Consider the following 20,727-nt stretch of genomic DNA (forward strand, 5'->3'; position numbering starts at 1 on the left):
CATACTCTGGCAAGATGGCATATTTTAAAATTATAAAAATATCTATGTCTTCATCACTCTAAAATTATTACATAACACATGATTTTCTCAGGGGAAAAATGTTTATTCTTGTCTTCCCTTACCTTCCAGCACTTATGTATGGACCTTCAAACTTTGTGATCATATTCATCAAACACAAACCATACTTTACAACCAAAACTAAGGGCCTACTATGTGCCAAACACTATGTTATGCAAATCGAGAAATGTTTAAGGAAAAAACAACCAAAAACCAAGTCTCTTATTTTAAATTCCAGCTGGCAATTCTGTAACAACTTGTGGTAGCATGAACATAGGTCACTTTAGATAGACTGCAGCTATTACTGTAGTGTTAGCTCATGATCACTATTCTAACATGGGCTTTTAGTAGATTTCACTAGAGACCTTCATCCCATATGTCCCTAGAAGAGGCCAATATCCCTGCATAGCTGAGGTCTTAAAAACATGACATTACATATGCAGGGTAAATTCTAAAATAGTGAGCTTGACAGACTCTTCCACTATTCACTATATATGTCTAATCCAATGAAGGATATAGGGCTTCCCTCACTCATACCCCCTAATAAAAAACCACAAAATCATAATAATAGACATTAGCACAGTTTATAAATAAATCACATTTTAATCATCTGGCTTTGTTTAATCTACAAAATCAAATTCACAGCTTTTTCTAGTCTGGTCTGTTTTTTCTAACCAGATGGCCTAGTATATTTTCTAAAACCTTCCATCTTTTAAGGAAAACATGTTCCACCTTTTTTTTTTGCAACCCCAGAGCCAACTTCCCTAATGCAATCACCTCAAAGAAACACTGATGGGCTGGTGGTGAACCACAGACTCAAAAGTCTTTCAGAACAGTAAAAGAAAAAAAAAAAAAGAAGGAACAAAAGGTCACTAAGCAATGTCCAGTGTTCCCTGGAAAGCCTCTTCCTGAATGCTCCAGTCACTGAGCTGTCTCCTCCCTGTGGTCACTCCTGCTGGCCCCTGTAGCATTCCATTCCTTCTGCCATCTGTTTCAGGTTCTGCAGTGCTTATAAGGTAGTGTCTGGAGGGGTGTGAGCCTTATTTCTTTCTGCTCCTAACCCAACCTGTTTCTTTCATGCTGTGTAAATGGTTCTAGAGCCCACCTAGGCCAGAACCAGCTCTCAGCTGGTGTGCGGGCACCTTCCATCCACTGTACTATGTGCCAGTTCAGAGCCACAGCAGTAATGATCACAGTGAGGGCTAATGATATGCATTACAAAGTCTACAAAAACAAATAAGGATTTTTATTTGCAGTACTTTCCACTCTTCCTTTAAAAACTTGCCATTTGCTTATCAGTTCCTCTGGGGCTGACCCACTCAAACAAGACAAAGGATAAAGAACAAAAGATAGTCCTCCGAGGTTACAGGCTTGGAAGGGCAGAGAGGAGCTACGAACCTTGGAAGAAAAACAAGGTGCTCAGGAATTCATCGCCTAACATTTCACTTCCCCACCCACCCCTTAGTGCTCCCACTTTGGCAGTGATCTCTCTTTGGCTTTAAAGAGAAAGGGGGAAATGTGCCTTGTTTTGCGGGTGTGCGACAACACAGCTCTGGCATCTCAAGCAGCAGGGGAGAACTCTTAAGACAGAAGAATTTCTTCATGAAAATCACGGTATATTACCACATACTGTCTCCATGGCCCATACAAGGACTCCTTAAGGTTCTCTCTAACATACAACATATCCCCCACAACTCAGTAGAGAGGTTTTATTCCCACTTGAATAGAAATCCTTTGCCTCATTTATTACAGTCTAAAAATCCACACTGGCTTTTTGATTCTTTCTAGCATGAGCTCAGACACTATACTTCAAAAGAATGCCCAGAGGCATTTTCTTAGGTAGAGACTTAGCTGTGGGCTGAGACTTCGGCCCCACATAGCTCACATCAATTCTGAGCTGCCTCCTTTCCTCCCAATAAAAGCATCATAGCTCAGAGCTACAAGCTCCTTGAATGGAGAAAACCCAAATCACCCAGGAAAGGTGACACAACTCCTGATGTGCAGTATCAAGTGTGAATGCTGGAAATGCTACTTAAAAGGTTGACCAGGAATGGCCTGGAGGTTGTCTTCAACTTGAGTAAATCACACAGACCTCTGAGATTTATCCTACCCTCATTCCTAGAACAAAAAAAAAGTATATTTAAGAAATCCTCACTCATTACTATCACTGTATTCCTCACTCTCTTACAATATACTGAGGAAAAAAAAGATTTCTCCTTAACCTCCTACTAAAAACTAAAATTAAGGGGACCCTATAAACAAGTCAGGCAGCCAACATGATAAGGGCAATTTTGGCAAAATATGACTGGGCTGAGTAGAGAGGTATCTCAGAGACAGCTAGCATCTTTGTTAGTCAAACCCTAGCATGAATAATTTAGTGCTCTTCATCAGATGAAAGGCCTTCAATTTCATCTCTGTCTCCCCCGATTGCCATCCAGAATGCTTTGGCCACCTGTGGAGAGAAGCATGCAACAAATTTTAGGCAACAGCTACATTTCAGCTTGTTTCATATGTCATACCTTAAACTGACTGAGACCTAAAATTCTGCACTTTGCCCTCCAGTCCTCTGGCAACACATATCAGAACCCTTGAATACCATTTGACCCATGACCGCCACATCTAGAAATTTATACCAAGGATATATTTAGAGTTGTATACAAAGATGATGTGTAAAGACATGCACAGCTTTGTTATTTATAGAAGCAAAAAATGCACATGACCTAAATGTCCAAAAGGGAACAGGATAAATTATGACACATATCAGGGAACACCATCAACCATACAAGTTTCCTGCCAATAGCATGTGTTGTGTTGGTAATAATAAAACAAAACAACTAAGAGTTTTCTGGCCCAATAGTTAGAAAGGCAAACATCCTGAGTCTCAATAAAGGTGCCACATCACTCACCATACAGGTGAAAAATCTTGGTTTGACTGCAGCAACTATACTATTACTGTATAAATATTTGATTAGTTAGAAGTTAATATTCAATGAAAAGCTCACACTAAGACCCTTCAGAAATACACAAGTGTGATATATAATTATAATGATAGCACTGGACCTTTTATAGGTACTCAATAAATACCTGGCTGATTGTCTCACCTTTTCTGCATGCACTTTTCTTTGCTCGTGAGGAAGCGTCGCAGCCTTGTCTAGGGGGAAAATATATCTTAAGAAATTTGTCTAATAGCACAGGATAACCTGGAGTATATGAATAACACTAGAAGATGGGAGACGGGTCTCAAAGACATGTTTATGATGTAGTCATTACATGTATTAGGAAGTTTAAGTCTTCCAAATTTTCCAGATGGGAATGATGTGAGTAAATTGGTAGGGATCTTACAGTTTCCACCTTATGTAACACATTGAAAGAAACAGAAGGCAAAAGCAGGAAAAGTAAAAAGAAAGAGAACGAAGATGGAAAAATTTTCCCCAGGGAATTTTTTTTTTTTTTACCAAGTCCCAGGAGTAGCTAAGTTTCTCAAGACAGCTGAGACCAGAACAAGGAATCCAATCCAGCAGTTAATAAAATAAAATGCTACTACGTAAAACAGACAAGCATCAACATGGGAACATATTAGACACAATGGATCTGATTACCTTTCATTTCCTTTAACTTTGAAAAGAGTCTTTCAAAATTCTCCACATCTCCTCCTCCAGTGGTAAGACTGGCTAATTCTTGAATATCCAGATCTAACATGGGATCTGAAATAGGGATTTGTCACATTATCTGTCACGTTATTTGCATATGTGCTACACTCAGAGAATCCTAAGGCAAATGCTAACCTTGATGAAGTCACCAATGATCGAAGGCCCAGTGTATACCAGCTTTACAGCTCATGGTGCCTCACCCTGCTTGGCTGCTAGTGGGCCCTCACAAATGAAGAGTAACTATTTTATCCTCACAACATTGTCATGAGGTAAGGAGTACTATTTCCATTTTAAAGATAAGAAAACCACATTTCAGAGTTGAAGTGACTTGCCGAGGTGACAGCTAGTAAGTTGATTCAGACGCAGGTGTTTCCAACTCTGAAAGCATACTCACTCCACTAAGGAACACTGATTCACCAATAATGACTAAAGTTTATGCCATATTTTACTGTACAACAAATATTTTCACATCTATTACCGACAACCACTATAAAAGGTGATTAGAACAGATAACATTATCTGAGAATAACAGAAATGATATGAAAAAAAAACCTGTATCTAAAAATGAACTCATCTAAAATTACAGCTATTCAGAGGTAGAGCTGATTTAAATTCATATTTTCTTACCACAAATCTTTTACTGTTTCTACCTTGGCACACTGCTTCTTTATTAAAGTTTGTTTTTAATCAGAATTTTAACTCCTTCTCCACTCCAGGCCCACTATGTTTAGAATGCCTTCCCTGCCCATCCCACTTTCACAGGTCTCCTTCCTTAGAATTCTTTCTACACTTATTGTTTCTAGAACTGTCTTAGCACTTGCATATATTACCTTGTATTCTAACATTTCTCCACCACTACTTTAATAAATACTACTACCATAAGAGAGAATTTGCTTTGGATCTGCACCACTGAATGCTTTAACTTACATGGTTCCATTGCATCTTTGCAACAGCCCTATGAGGAAAGATTTATCACCGTTATTTTACAGAAGAGGAAACTAATGCCAACAGAGGTTAATTTACTCAAGGTAAGGCCATTAGCAGCGATAAAGCCATGATTTGAACCCAGCTGTACAGGACTCCAATGACTATGACCTTAACCATTACATTATAGGTCCTATCTCTATATTTTTAGACTAAGCTCCATGAAGATAGGATGATGACTTATAATTATTTGCATCTATCACAATGCCATATAGACAATTTGGTGTTAAAAACACATCTTGGTTAATATATTTGCTTTCGTTCAATGGACATGTCATATAGGAAGTTGGTATATAGGGCTGAAGATAAAAGTTTGTGATTTATCTGTGTATACATAGTAATTGAACTGTTAATGTAGACAGAATCACTCCATGCCTAAATATAGATTTGGAAGAGTTTAAATGCAGCAATGAATAATGACAATATTTAAAGGCTGGGTAAAGAAGGGTATCTACCAAAGAAAGAGAAGGAATAATCAGAGAAGTAGGAAGAAAACCAGGCGACATTGTGTTGGGTGAGGCATGGGAAGAAAATGTTTCAAAGAGGAATTGATCTGTAACACTGAATGCTGCCATGAGGTCAAGATGAGGACTGGAAAATATCTACCCGATTTAGCGGCACGGAGGTCATTGTTGGCCTTTGCACAGAGCTGTTGTAGTGGCATACCAGGGGCAAAAGACAGACATGAGTGAGGTGAGGAGCAAATGGGAGGTGAGGAATGGAAACAAGTTTAGTAAAGAGATAAGGAGGAACATGTGGAAGTGTTTGGTTTTTGTTGATTTGGTTTTGCCTTAAATCTTTTTCTTAATTTAGTCTTAAAAAAAAACTTGCAAAAATAGTACACAGAGTTCCTATATCTCTGTGTTCAGAGTGAACACAGAGTTCACCCACTTTCCCCTAGTGTTAACATCGTTTATGACCATGGTACAATTATAAAAATCAAGAAGTTAATATTGGTATAATGCCATTAACCATGCCATAGACTTCATCGGTTTTTCCACTAATATCCTTTTTCTGTTCCAAGATCCTACATGGAATTTAGTTGTCAAATCTCCTTAGTCTTCTCCAATTTGTGACAGTTCCTCAGTCTTTCACGACTTTAACACTTGTATGTCAGTTATTTTGTATAATGTCCCTTAATTGGGTTTGTCAGATGTTTTCTTATTATTAGATTGCAGTTATGCATTTTTGGTGAGATTACCTTCTCACTGCATCCTATCAGGAGGGCTATTATGTCAATATGTCTTATTACCAGTGATGTTAACCTTCATTACATAATTAAAGTGGCTGGCATCTGATGAGTTTCTCCAGTGTAAAGTTACTATTTTCCCCTTTGTAATAAATAAACATCTTGAGAGAGATACTTTTAGACTATGCAGATATACTACTTCTCCTCAAACTTTCACCTGTGCTACCAAGAACTATTACTGTGTTTTGTGCCTAATGATGGCTTTCTATTTTCCTCATTCCTTCTATATTTATTACTTGGGATTCTTCTGGAAGGAGATGCTGTCCTTTCTTTCTCATTTGTTTATTCAATTATTTATTTATATTAGTATGAACTCATGGATACTTAGCTTACTCTATGGGTTATAACCCAATACTATATTAATCTACTTTGCTGGTCAAATTGTTCCAGATTTAGCCACTGGAAGCTCTTTCAGGTTGGTCCCTATGCCCTTTCAACATGTCCCCATTCTTTTTTGAGAATTTTCTTAATTTCTGGTACCATGAGATGCTCCAGGGTCATCCTGTATTTTTCTTGCCCAAGTCCTGGAATCAACCACTTCTCCAAGGAGCCCTAGTTCCTTTTATTGGAGAATGGTATTTAGAAAGCAAGATCTGGCCAGGCGCAGTGGCTCACGCCTGTAATCCAAGCACTTTGGGAGGTCGAGGCAGGTGGATCACCTCAGGTCGGGAGTTTGAGACCAGCCTGACCAACACGCAGAAACCCCGTCTCTACTAAAAAACAAAACAAAACAAAATTAGCTGGGCATGGTGGCGCATGCCTGTAATCCCAGCCACTCAGGAGGCTGAGGCAGGAGAATCGCTTGAACCCAGGAAGCGAGACTGCGGTGAGCCAAGATCGTGCCACTGCACTCCACCCTGGGCAACAAGAGCGAAACTCCATCTCAAACAAAAACAAAAACAAAAACACAACAACACACACACACACAAAGAAAGCAAGATCTGAGTGCTAAGTGTGTCCACTGCTATGGTAGTATTGTTGCTTCTAGGCCTCTCAGTGGACAGAACTAGGAAATATATGTGTGTATACTAATACACGCATACACACACATATCTGTACTTATTTTCTTAACTGTAAGTATATTTTTAAAGCCATGAGTTCATACTGATACATTAGATTCCAATCCAGTACCAATGGGTACATCTTGGCCTTCCCTTTTCCTTATTTGTAACCTTTTTCCTCTGGCAGTGAGAAATCTAGCTCTCACTATCTATATTTTTTATTTTCTATATGTCAGTATATGTGTGGTGTATAAAATATCTATATATAAAATTTCAGAATTGCTGAGCCATGCTCCTATAAGAAACAAATTTACTAAGTAGAGTTCAGTATCTGTGTTCAGTTATTTTTGTTTTTAGCCTTACGGTATCTAGTCCAATACTGTTTTCTAAAGTTACTTAGGTTAGTGCTTGAAGTCCCCACCCACTTCAGTGTGATTACTAGTTTGTTTTAATGGCAGAGACTTTGGCAGGTTTAAAAGCCAATGGGAAGGATTCAATTGAGAGGATAAGGATGAATAAACTGGAGAGAAAAAAAATTATACATAATTTTTTCTTCTTCATATGTTTCTATAACCAATCACTTGTTTTCTACATGAATTATCTCATAATAAGAAAAAAGAGTTTTAAAAATTTATTACTGCACATGAGCCCTCTGTAGCATAAAGATAAAGTAGGAATATCAGTAGTTCCCCAGCGAAAGAAGATTTATAGTTATTGTCAAGTAAGCTCCTTGCTTTTCTGGCTTTTGGACAGCATATTGGATTCCAGCTTCAGCTCCAGGCCCTTCTTGCTAGATGTCCTTGGACAAGTTATTAAACTTCTCTGCAAAACTTCATTACCAAATGAGAAAGGGGATATAAAAGAACTTTAAAAGCATGTGGAAGGGCTTATAAATATAAAGTTGTATTACTCTTGTCACCATCGATTCTGACTTCTGTTAAATATTATGAAAAAACTACGTGATACAGAGCTAGCTGTTTCGCCACCTGGTTCGGTCTGCCTTGGCTAAGATTATCTGAATCAAGATCCTGCTAGGAGAATTAAAGAGAAAATGGTACCCACATATTTGTTATATATTTATTCTTCTTCCTTTTTCTGATAGCCACTGGCAAGGCTCACATTCATGTGTGGTATACTACCAATTTTTTTCCCTTCTCTGTGTTTAAAGTCAATTTCCCCCTCAATGATTTCTGTCCAGATACCTATTCCAAGCTGTACAAAGCTCTCTCTTGGCAGCCAAAGGAGGAACTTACCCACAATGCTATCAACCTGGGCATCTGTTGTGTTAGATGCACCACCCCGATGATCAGAGAGGGATTCAGTACTATCTGCTACTGGCAAATGGGGTTGCTGTTGAGGAAAATACACATAAGCAACAATTTAATCGTAGACTATTTCAGAACTAAATCCAAAAAAGCTCACACTTTCAGTCCTTGGTTGGCTTGAGGAAAGAGTAATAGGAACTGGAGGCAAAGAAAGAAGAGCAAGATCACATTAAAAAAATAAAAGGCTAAAACTTAACTAACCCAGAAGTACTTTCCCCCAAGGAAGAACTAGAAAGCGTTGATTTTGCTTTAGACTACTAAAACATGTTTTCTGTTTGTCTCATTTAAGATCCATGTTATATTCAAACTGTGAAAATGTAACACAATCGTAACAAACACAAATAGCTCAGAGGCTGTTGAAAAAGATCCCTGGAAAGACAATGTGGCACTGTATAATTTGCTCTTGGCTCCAGCTGCTGACCAAGGTAAACCTGGAACAAAGTTCTTAAGGATGCAGGGTTGAAACTGGACTACAAGCTCATTGAGGACAGGGACCTTGCCTCAGATTTGCCAAGGTCTTTTACACAGGAAGTACTAAAAAAGCACCATGAATTTTATTTTCTATTTAAAGATCTGAAGGCAAATTAATGCCTCAGGGAAATCCTAGCATATTTTAGAAAGCACCCTAGTAAAAATAAAACCAAAGCTGTAAACATCTTGAAAGGGCTTACTGCTTTAGCAAGGGCTGTTTTAGACCTTCCTTTCATCTATTTTTAACATTCTCTGTCACCTTTTAAATGGAAAAGAAAACAATGGTGAATGTGTCAAGATTCATAATGACAAGGAGAAATTAAAGCCAAAGAGGGAAAAAAGATCCAAGAAAAACCTTTACCTCTGGGTGACAGGGATCTGCTGACCCAATGCTATGGTTTGTTCCAGTCAATGAGTTGAGAAGGCTAAAGCCTTGGTTCCTATCTGAAAAGGAAAAATACACTTACTGAAATTTGTCATTTACATTTTGAACTGTTCAAATGGCTATGATGATGAAACAAAGGCTACTTATTTGTTACCAAAGTTCTAACTGCATATATATATATATATATATTTTTGAGACAGGGTCTCACTCTGTAGCCCAGGCTAGAGTGCAGTGGCACAATCACAGCTCAGTGCAACCTTGAAGTCCTGGGCTCAAGTGATCCTCCTTCCTCAGCCTCCTGAGTAGGTGGGAATACAGGTGCCTGCCACTGTGCCTGGCTATTTTTTTTTTTTAAATTATTTCTTGTTTTTTGTAGAGACAGGGTCTCACTATGTTGCCCAGGCTGGTCTTGAACTCCTGGCCTCAAGCCATCTCCTGAATCAGCCTCCCAAACTGCCAGGATTACAGGCCTGAGCCACACCCCTGGCCCTGAATACATTTTTTTTAAGTACATTTTTTAAAAAAATCACAGACTATTAGTCCAAGTGGAAAATAATAGCAGGGCCATTATGACAAACAAAAGGCCAGTGGTTCTATTTGCAAAGATTAACAGCACTAATGCTTTCATAGCCACTATGAACTAATATTCCATTGTTTTGATTATTTCAAAAACATTTAAAAAATCAACACCAAGGCATTCATATCAGGTGAAGGCACTCAGGTGAAAAGGAATATGAATGCTTTTTGAAAAAAGTTCTAGGGCTGGGAGCGGTGGCTCACGCCTGTAATCCCAGCACTTTGGGAGGCCGAGGCCGGCGGATCACAAGGTCAGGAGTTCAAGACCAGCCTGATCAACAAGGTGAAGCCTCGTCTCTACTAAAAATACAAAAAATTAGCCGGGCATGGTGGTGGGCGCCTGTAATCTCAGCTACTTGGGAGGCTGAGGCAGGAGAATCGCTTGAACCCAGGAGGCAGAGGTTGCAGTGATCTGAGATCACACCACTGCACTCCAGGCTAGGCAACAGTGCGAGACTCCGTCTCAAAAAAAAAAAAAGAAAAGAAAAAAACTCTAATTTAGATATGAATGAAGCATCTGCAGTTAAGACTCCCAGTATGCTGTTTGTATTTACAACGGAGGACAAATCTGGAGCAAAACATCTAGCACTGTTCAAAGTATAAGGGCCAGCCTTGATCCAGCAGTGTTCCCCAGAATGACTGGAACACTTTATTAAAACTATCCTAGTATTCAAGGACGCTATCTGAGATTCACTGAGTCAGCATCTTTAGGACAGAGATCATGGAATCTCAACTTTTAGCAAGTGCTCCAGGAGGGTCTTATGAACACAGTAGTTCGAAAAACACTGCCTTAGAGTAGAACATGAGACTGTAACCCAAGAGTAACAGTACAGAAGTGAAAGACTTTCTCTCTCAAAAAGACAACTTTCTCCCACCTTGCCTTTCCTCTCTATCTCTTCCCTGACCTACTCGCATCTCTCTTTCTCTAAACTACCTATAAATTCCCTATACCCTTTCCCCTGCCAGATACCTGGTCATACAGAGATATCAAAAGAGAGAAACTTCGCAGTGTCCTTCCTTCTTCCTTTCACTTGGGAAGATCTGCCTTTTAAACTGGGATGAAGCCTCAAATGTGGCCTGCTAGGCTGTAGCCTGCAGATTTCTGGAGCCTGACTCTCGCCACGGAGGCAGTCATATGCAGCTATCAACCCAGTACCTCTGCATTAAAGGCTACCTTGGTCTGGGCAAAACTAAGAGGCTGCTGCTGCCCTACTGCTTTTCATTCTGTACAACCTCAACAGTGGCAGCATGGTCAGAGGTTCATGTGTACTCCTGGAGCCCCCCTTATCTCCTCATCCAAAGGCCTGGGTGCTCAATCCAAAGACAGGGGACCAAAGTTTCAGCAGGGTAGGACATGGAGGCTCAGAGGCCCAAGAGAAGCAGATCCATGCAGTGTCCTACGATGACAGTTTCAGAGCCTAAGTATGTTTATTCAAACATCAGCATGGTTCTTTCTTTTGGCCAATGTGTTATTGATTTTAAAGTAGCTGTACGTAGTTATGTAATACTCAGACACGGATTTTACCTGTCATTAAGATACATGAGTGCTCTTATAATATACTTTAAGCTATTTGTACAAAAGGCAATATCTGAGTAATAAACTACTTCTGCAAGAGAGCCCTCACTTCTATTACTGGAAATAACTTGGACCTTGGGTAATTTTCAAATTCAGTTCATAAATCTCTCCATATTCTAATTCCACAGCTTATATTTTTCCTCTGTTAGGCGTCCCCTAAACTTGGCAGGCCAGAGTGCAACTCAAAGAATAATGCAATACAATGTCAGTTTATGCATGTTATGAAACCAAAGCAGTCTATTTGAAATGCCTAATTCTTTTTTTTTTTTTTTTTTTTGAGACGGAGTCTCGCTCTTTCGCCCAGGCTGGAGTGCAGTGGCGCGATCTCGGCTCACTGCAAGCTCCGCCTCCTGGGTTCACACCATTCTCCTGCCCCAGCCTCCTGAGTAGCTGGGACTACAGGCGCCCGCCACCACGCCCGACTGATTTTTTTTGTATTTTTATTGGAGACGGGGTTTCACCGTGTTAGCCAAGATGGTCTCGATCTCCTGACCTCGTGATCCGCCCGCCTTGGCCTTCCAAAGTGCTGGGATTACAGGCGTGAGCTACCGCACACGGCCGAAATGCCTAATTCTTTACAGTGGCTGTCTGCAAAGAGAACTGGGAGGGACGGGAGTTAGGAGTAGGAGCTAGACTCGTCACTGTATACTGTAAACCTTTAATTTTTGTTACATGTTCATGTATTATTTACCTATTCAAAGAGATTTTTTGAAATTTAATAATTTTATGCTGTGTATCACAATTAAAACTTTGAAAAAAAATTAATGCCCAATTAGAATGGATAAAATTATGAAAAAGTCAAAATAGTAGGAAGAAAACTGAACTAGTGGTCAGAAAACTTGTCTTTCATTCCTGGCTCTGCCTACCTGTATGACCTTAGACAAATTAATCAGGTTCACAATTGACTAAGAGTTTACAATCAGGTTTCAGGCTAATTATAATAAGCCAGAAGGACTTTTGCTCATATTATAAACAATGAAGAATTTAGTCAACTAACAAGAGAGTTCATTATGTTCCGCTGCTTATATTTTAAGGAACTTAGAAACATACAAATTGACACAACGAGAAAAACAATTCATTTTTGTTTACCCAAAGTAGACTGCTCACATATTAACATTGCTCAAAAAACTTAGATGATATTTTATATACCTATGGCTTTTAAAAAAATTCTGTTCTGCCTGGTTCAATGTTTATTAAAATTCCATCCACATGCACTCACTGTACAACTATTCTTCTCATAGAAAAGAATTACATAAATCTTTTCTTGCTTGCTAGATTTTTCTCCCCAGGATTCAGGGCATGGAAATGTCATCCCTATTAAGAAGGATTTATTCCTTTAGCAGGTAGTTGCTGAAACTGGCTCTAGTATCTACGGTTTTATTGATGCCACAAAACTCTAGACTAGGAAAGAATAAATAAAATTCACCTCCTCAGCTGATTCTTATGGAACTTCAGGGATGCAGAAAGGGGCGGCTGTTAAGTGATGTAAAATAAATCATTCTGGAAGGCACAATTAGTATGTTAAACTGTGGTCCTAAAAACATCTGATTCAGTTTTAGTAGTCTAGTAAGTTGACACCAGTGGATGCATGGATAAAAATGAAAATATCATGAAAAAATCTGGCGGTGCTGGTCATTAGCATAGATTCTTCCAGAAAGTGTCAGAAACAAAACTATAGCCTCTAGAATAAAGATTTTAAATGGGAAATTCTTAAGCCTTGGGATGATTTTTTTTAACAATAAGAAGTTAAAAAAACTTGAAATATATGAAATTATTTGCCACCTCTTTACAAACCTAAGGGCACACTTAACTTTAGAAGCATAAAATGCATCTCTCATAGCAATTTTGACTTACATGAAACATTTAGAGAATTCAAAACCTAGGCAAAGGGGGAAATTTCAGTATGGGGGAAGGGGAAAAGTTGCTTTTTAAAAAGTATTTTTTTCCTTTTAATTTTTCTGATTTTTTCCCTTCTCCATTATTTACCAAGGCAATATGACAAGCATACTAATTTGGAAATAAGGCATGGATATGAATCCTACTTCTACTATTTACTGTGTGGTTTTATACAAGCTATGCCTTCTCTGTACCTCAGTTTCTACATTTACGCAGTGGTTATAACAATATTTACCTTGCAAAATTTTCCTAAGGGTTAGTAATAGATAACATTTACTAAGTGCTAAATATGTGCAAGGTAATATTTTAGGTACTTACAATGTTTCTTTAATCCTCACAACAATCAAAGTATGCCTTCTACACACAATAGAAATAAACATATATCTTCTTTATTGTATTATCCTCTTTTACAGAAGATTTATTTTATTATTCTCTTTTACAGAACAAACTATAACTCAGAGAGATTAGGTAACTTATCCAAAGTCACATAGCTGGAACCAGAACTTGAAATCTAGGACTCTCTGATTCTAAAGTCTATACTCTTTCCATTAAGGCCAGAGGTCTTGATAACATGTAAAGAGTTGAGACATGGACAATGTTTTGATGCACAACTACTGGCTTACTGGATATGACACAAACTTGGGTCAAGTACAAAAAGATGATGTTTCATTCATATATAGTTCTCTTTTGTCAGTAATCCTTTATTAAGTCCCTGGTTTAGACTGTGATTTTCACTGAAGTAAGCTGAATAACTCAGGACTGAATAATTAATCATATGCCACTTACTAACTGTTCACAGCCCAGCCCTATAACTCCTTGAGGCATTGGTCACATAAAACAAATGGTAGACAGGTGGCTAGGCTCCATTATCTCTTCACTGTTCCTCAAGCACATGTAGACCAGGGGTTTTGAATCTCAGTATTATTGACATTTCCAGCTGGAGAATTCTTTGGTGTGTGGGTAGGTGGGAAAGAGGGGTGTCCTGTGCATCCCCTGCCTCTATCCACCAGATGCCTATAAGACTGCCAAATGTCCCCTGGGGGGCAAAATCACTTCCAATTGAGAACCACTGACATAGGTCTAATTAGAACAGGAAAATTCTGGCTAAAATCCCCAGGTTTTTAAGTCCTTACTTTTTTTTTTTTGAGATGGAGTCTCGCTCTGTCACCCAGGCTGGAGTGCAGTGGCGTGATCTCGGCTCACTGCAAGCTCCGCCTCCCGGGTTCAGGCGGTTCTCCTGCCTCAGCCTCCTGAGTAGCTGGGACTCCAGGCGTCCGCCACCGCGCCTGGCTAATTTTTTGTATTTTTATTGGAGACGGGGTTTCACCGTGTTAGCCAGGATGGTCTCGATCTCCTGACCTCGTGATCCGCCTGCCTTGGCCTCCCAAAGTGCTGGGATTACAGGTGTGAGCCACGGCGCCCGGCAGTCCTTACTTTTAAGTAAGGACTATAACAAATATTTTCAATGAAAAAAAAAGGAAAAAAAGCATTAAAAAGACTCAATCATTCTCTCTTGTCGGCAGTGAAAATATCCTCCCTCATATTCTGAGAAACTTCTCTAGATGATTTCAGCCCCTAATTACCTCTGCCGGTGTGCCATTTGTCCTTGTTGTCCTTACTATTCAAGTGGCCCTTCGGAGAACATGCTAGTATTAATACCCATCTCGAGTCAAAATGCCATCCTCAACTATACTGTAAACTCCTTGCAGACATGGACAATCGCTAATGGTTCTTCTACACTGCACAGCCTCCAGCATAGTGCTAAGTATACAGGAGAGATGCTGAAATATCCGCTGAATGTCTAATAGAACTGTCAGGCAGAGGCTGCAAGCATTAGCTATGTAAATAAGTTTTTATTTTACATTTTTATATACGACTCAAATATTAAGAATTTCCATGACCACACCCCCCAACATGCCTAACAGACCTCCTAGATATTTTCTGTGTTCATATTTCAGTTTTTATTTCCTTAATGTAGCAATTATTTGGCATCATCTTAAGAAGTTTTTTCCATATTTAAAGTTTTCTTTACATCCCCTTCCCTGCACAAAATGTTTTTCCTTTATTATAAACATGTTCTTTTCCATCCGAGTAATAAGCATGACCAAACTTACTAAAACTTAGATATTTCAATTTGCATAGAGAAGTTGTACCTATTTTTGAATGATATTCTTAAATCAAACCACACTGTTTGAATAAAAAATTCTTTTAAGAAGGAAATGATTTCACTAGCATCAGAGAAATAAACTTACACTTTGATATTACAATCCACTTCTTGGCAAACCGAAATAAAATGTTTTTTGAAATCATAAAATAATTACAAGAATCAATTTATTCTTTTTCACTAAACTGCTTGAAAAGGGCAAACTTTGAAATCCATTATTAAAAATAGTACTTATTAAAGACACAGGCCTAAGCACCGTACCTGGTTCTACCACCTGGCTTTAGATTCAGGAAAGTGAATCTGCTCTCCCTATGACACCTGGGACACCCGCTCACATGTCAAGAATGGTTTCTACTAATATTTGAACATATAATGAACATGACCAGAAAGTAATAATACTATTTTTTCTTTTTCCTGATTATAAATAATATATTCATTGTAGAAAATTTGGAAAAAAGAGAAAAGTATAAAGAAGAAAATTAGGCCAGCCACAGTGGCTCACACCTGTAATCCCAGCACTTTGGGAGGCCGAGGCAGGAGGATCACGAGGCCAAGAGCTCGAAACCAGCGTGGCCAACGTGGTAAAACCCCATCTCTACTAAAAATACAAAAATTAGCTGGGCATGGTGGTGTGTGCCTGTAGTCCCAGCTACTGTGGAGGCTGACGCAGGAGAATTGCTTGAACCCGGGAGGTGGAGGTTGCAGTGAGCCAAGATCATGCCACTGCACTCCAGCCTGGGCGACAGAGCAAGACTCACTCTTGAAAAAAAAAAAAAAAAAAGAAGAAAATTAAATCACCAAAGATACGAATCAATACTCTGGTATTTTGTCTTCCTAGTTGTTTTTTTTTTTTTTTCCCTATGCACACATACACACAAATTCTTAATAAACGGAACTAAACATCAGAGTGAGTACTATCCTCTCCGATGTTGTAAAGGAAAGCTTTATTCTAATTCCAATAATAGTTCCATTGTAAAGTCCTATCTCCAGAACCTTAAGCACACTCTTGAAAATCCTAAAAGGAATGTTCAGAATCAAATCAAAAATCGTTCAGAACCAGTACAAGACTTTACCATGAAAAAAAAAAATAAAGATGACTTAAGTGGTTCATACCCAGGTCTAAAAATAATTCCAAAGAAAGTACTAAAAAAGTTTTTTCAAGATGGCAAGATGGCAGCAGAAGAGCAGTGCCTCCAGGGTAACTAATTTGAAGAGATTTCCCATGATTCATTTGCTTACAGTTAATTTTAAGGGTGAACTTTTAAAACAAAGTCTCATCATTCTTCTCATACTCTTATTCCTTATTTTTTTTCTCTTCCCCTTTTTCTCTTCCAAGGCAATCTCCTCCATCAAATTATGCCTTCTATACACACATACACCCACACACACAGATAGAGATCAACACATATTTATTTAATTTTTGACCACAACATTCACATTTAGACAACTGCCAGAGTATCCATTTTTTTGGCTCTACAATATTAGGTCCTGGGTTAAAATGAGAAGCAAGTAAGTCTGACTCAAGGAACTCAATTTCATAGAAAGTAATGTTAATATAATTCTACATTGTCCTAGAGTTCTACCCATCCTAGAAGTTAGGAAACTGGGGTCCAGAAACATGAAGCCATTTTCCAAGAGAACATGGGTAAAGACAGACCTGACTAGAACTGTCTTCATTAACGATTCTCCTCTAACAAATTTGATATTGTTTTATTTTCTGTGACATTAGAGTCAAATTTGTATTTAATCATCATTTAGTTTAGAAAAACTATTTTATTTAAGGCATTAACCATCTGCTTTCTCAGGAGAGCAGCCCAAGTATCACAGATAGACCTTGTGTTTAGGTACACATTTCTTTTTTTATTTTTTTGAAATGGAGTCTCGCTCTGTCACCAGACTGGAGTGCAGTGCTGCGATCTTGGCTCACTGCAACCTCCGCCTCCCGGGTTCAAGCAATTCTCTTGCCTCAGCCTCCTGAGTAGCTGGGACTACAGGTGCTTGCCACCATGCCCAGCTAATTTTTCTATTTTTAGTAGAGATGGGGTTTCACCATGTTGGCCAGGCTGGTCTCGAACTCCTGACCTCATGATCCACCCGCCTTGGCCTCCCAACATGCTGGAATTACAGGTGTGAGCCACCACACCCAGCAGGTACACATTTCTTAGCCACTGCTCTGTACAGCAGGTGCAAATGATTCCTTGAATTGGAATCTGAGATTTCTGCCATGGAATCTTGTTACAAGTAAATTCAGGGGGATACATGTTAATAAATGATCAATTCTTTACATTTATAATGGCAAAACAGAAAACTACATCAGAAAGAATTGTTGTTTCTACTATTAAAATTCCACTAATCCTCCTCCATCTGCATTACTGGGGATTAAACTATAATAGATAGATTGAAAATAAACTCTCAGGGCTTTTGAAATCCAGTCTCTACAATTATTGCTTACCACTGGGGGATCAAAGTCACAACTCTGTAACATTTGTTTAATCTAATCCCTCTTTCACTGATTAAAAACAGTAAAAGATCACAGCATTTCTCTTCCTTGCTCTCTCCTCCACGGTGGTAATTGTTAAAAGACCCACTGAATACTCAAGAGTTACCAGCATGGACTAAACTCCACACAGCACTTGTTAGTGCTCAAGTGATAAAGCTGGGGCAGGGCCTTAGTGGTAACATTAAACTGACACTTTAAACAAGGTCACTGTACATAATACTACCTTCTCATGTGAAACAGTGACAACCTAGCCTGAAACAAACAAACAAACAAACAAAAAACAACTCATCAGGCTTCTACTTACCATCTTCTTTTCCTTGCCCTTAAAACCAACTCTTACTTACCCAGTGCCTCTCAATTTAAGGCACAGTCCTGAGTATGATGCCTAGATCATCTAGGCTTGCAATTAGGTTATTTGATGTACCAGACAAATTGAAAGAGAAGACAATCTCACTGGAGACCAAAGAGGAGGTGTGGCAGGAGCAATCAACTTTCAAAATTTGTCACATTTGGCAAAAAGCACTGACCCAGTTTCTCCTTTCATGATGACAATAAAGGGACATTATCAAATTATAAATGACACATCCAAATGGATGATTTCCACAGCCACAAACCAGACTCTGATAGGACTGTGGGTAACTCAACTAAGCAGCTGAGATTTTATCTACATCCCTTTCCTGGAGCTACAGCCAAACTTTGAGGTTAAGGACATTTAAGAAAAGACAGTATAGACAAGGAAAATTTCTATGACTGGAGATATCTAAAAAGCGCCACCCAAATGTAAAGGCAGTCCTAACCACTTCATTTCCTGGCCCATGAGAAGTCGTACCTTTAATGCATAGCGGAAACTGTGACTTCCCTAAAAGTTTGACCATCACGATGAATCCAATGGTATCTGGGAATTTCCTCTAGGGTAGAGCTTAGCACATGCAACCAGATCCTTCAGCTCAGTGTTTCTCAACCGTTTTCAGTACAGCCGCCACACCAGGAACCTTTTAAGACATTTTCCCCCTAATTTTGACACACCCTCCCACTGAAATATTAATACTACAGATACACTGTATATGTGTTTATGTATTGCACATTTATTTATGCCTTACAGACAAAAAGAGTAAAGATTTTTTCCCCTCAAGAATTAATGTTCACCCCTTTGGAGCAATAATGTCCCTGTTTCTTCTGCATGCTTTGCACCATTCACAATAGCAAAGATGGGGAATCAACCCAGGTGCCTATCAACGGTGGATTAGACAAAGAAAACATGGTACATGTACGCCATGGAATACTACACAGCCATAAAAAAGAACAAAATCATGTCCTTTACAGCAGCATGGGTGCAGCTGGAGGCCATTATCCTAAGTGAATTAAGGCAGGAACAGAAAACCAAACACGATATGTTCTCACAAGTGGGAGCTAAACACTGAGTGCACATGGACAAAAAGATGGGAACAGTAGACACTGAGACTTCAAAGTGGGAGGGAGGGGGGCAAGGATTGAAAAACGATCTATTGGGCAATGGAATAATTAGACTTCCTGTACATGTACCCCCAATTCTAAAATAAAAATAAAAATTTTTTTAAATGCACACTTTGGCTTAATGAAACAAGACACTGGTGGAGCCAAGGATATAAAACTAAGTTCTAAGTTAATATAGAAGTTATATCTATCAGGAAAATTTACAAATCTCTTTCTAGAATAATAATTTGCCTATAATTATAGTACTGTAATTTAACCTGTTTGCCTTAAATCTGATATTAAGTAACAGAAAGACATTAACAGCACCTACTATTCTTACAAATAAGAATTAAAATTCAAACCGAAGAGAATAATAACCTGTTGTGACTCCAAGGAAAATAATTAAAAATAAATATAAATTATCTTTCATTTATAAGGAATGCAGGAGTTTTAAATTAACTATCTATCCTTAGCTGTACTTTGGATTAAGTGCAAAGACCGTGGGATAAAGCATCTCCATCATTCCAGACGATCTAAATTATTTTAAAAGATCTATTTAAAAGAAATAAGCCAAAAAGCCCAAAATCTCAGCTATCATCATCATTTCCACACAGTCTCATTAAAATCTTACTCACGTCAGAGAGCACCTAGGCTAAGGGAGTTCTGTAGCCAATGAACTCATCTGGCTTGGCCAGTGATTTCCCATGCAACTTAGGTAAATTAACACTCTGTGCTCATTTCTCCAACTGCCCAGTAATATAAACCAACACACTGTCATGGAAAAACATACAACAGTCTTAATCAGGAGACCTATCATGTGGTCTCACGTTGGCTACAAACTCACTGTGTGAATATGAGCATGTTACCCCTCCTCTTTGGGTCCTGTTTTTCCCCACCTGTAAAAGGAAGAAGCCAAACCAGATGCATGCATGGAGATTCTATGTTCTAAATGCTTTCATCAGGCTAATCACATACACTATCATGCCAAACAAAATAATGCTCCTTATTAAGTTTCACAAAACACAAGAACATGTAATCTGGGTGAACCTAACTAGTAGAGGACCGAGTAAAAATATTGTATAGATAAATACTGGGAAGAAAAACATGATTGCTTTTCAAAATAACAGACTCAAAAGTTTAGGCCAAGTACTTCTCAACTTGAATTAGGTACAACTGTCATTAATGAGAATTCACTGTAGGCTTTTTGAATCATATCTACTTTTTGCCTAGATCATCTCTTAATATAAAGTACTCCATAGATTACTGCCTGCTCTGTTCAGTAAGGCCTTCATTTTATTTGCAAATGGTAAAACCATTTTAAGATTTAGGGAATGTCTCTGAGTTATAGCAATCTGGAATTTGGGAAATCAGATCCATATCTGCCTTATACATACCCTGTAATACAGATTCCAGTTAAATCTCTTCTCAGCTCTGGTCTGTC

General features: G+C 38.6%; 1 protein-coding gene across 5 annotated transcripts in view; it reads right to left on the reverse strand.

The window, feature by feature from the left end:
* Positions 1-640: 640 nt before the first annotated feature.
* Positions 641-20,727, reverse strand: part of AAGAB (alpha and gamma adaptin binding protein) — a 59,894-nt gene continuing 39,807 nt past the window's right edge. For 4 of the 5 annotated variants that reach the window (XM_055362704.2, XM_031002509.3, XM_063698646.1 and 1 more), the window contains exons 6-10: positions 9,099-9,181; positions 8,195-8,291; positions 3,657-3,761; positions 3,159-3,208; positions 641-2,509 (exon numbers count right to left, since the gene is read on the reverse strand). In XM_055362704.2, the coding sequence (XP_055218679.1) occupies positions 2,432-2,509; positions 3,159-3,208; positions 3,657-3,761; positions 8,195-8,291; positions 9,099-9,181 (413 nt within the window). In that variant the 3' untranslated portion in view covers positions 641-2,431. The remainder of the gene's footprint in view (positions 2,510-3,158; positions 3,209-3,656; positions 3,762-8,194; positions 8,292-9,098; positions 9,182-20,727) is intronic. The other variant, XM_055362702.2, reaches the window with a different exon arrangement.

The sequence above is a fragment of the Gorilla gorilla genome, chromosome 16, assembly GCF_029281585.2.
Source record: "Gorilla gorilla gorilla isolate KB3781 chromosome 16, NHGRI_mGorGor1-v2.1_pri, whole genome shotgun sequence".
Taxonomy (NCBI): Eukaryota; Metazoa; Chordata; class Mammalia; order Primates; family Hominidae; genus Gorilla; species Gorilla gorilla.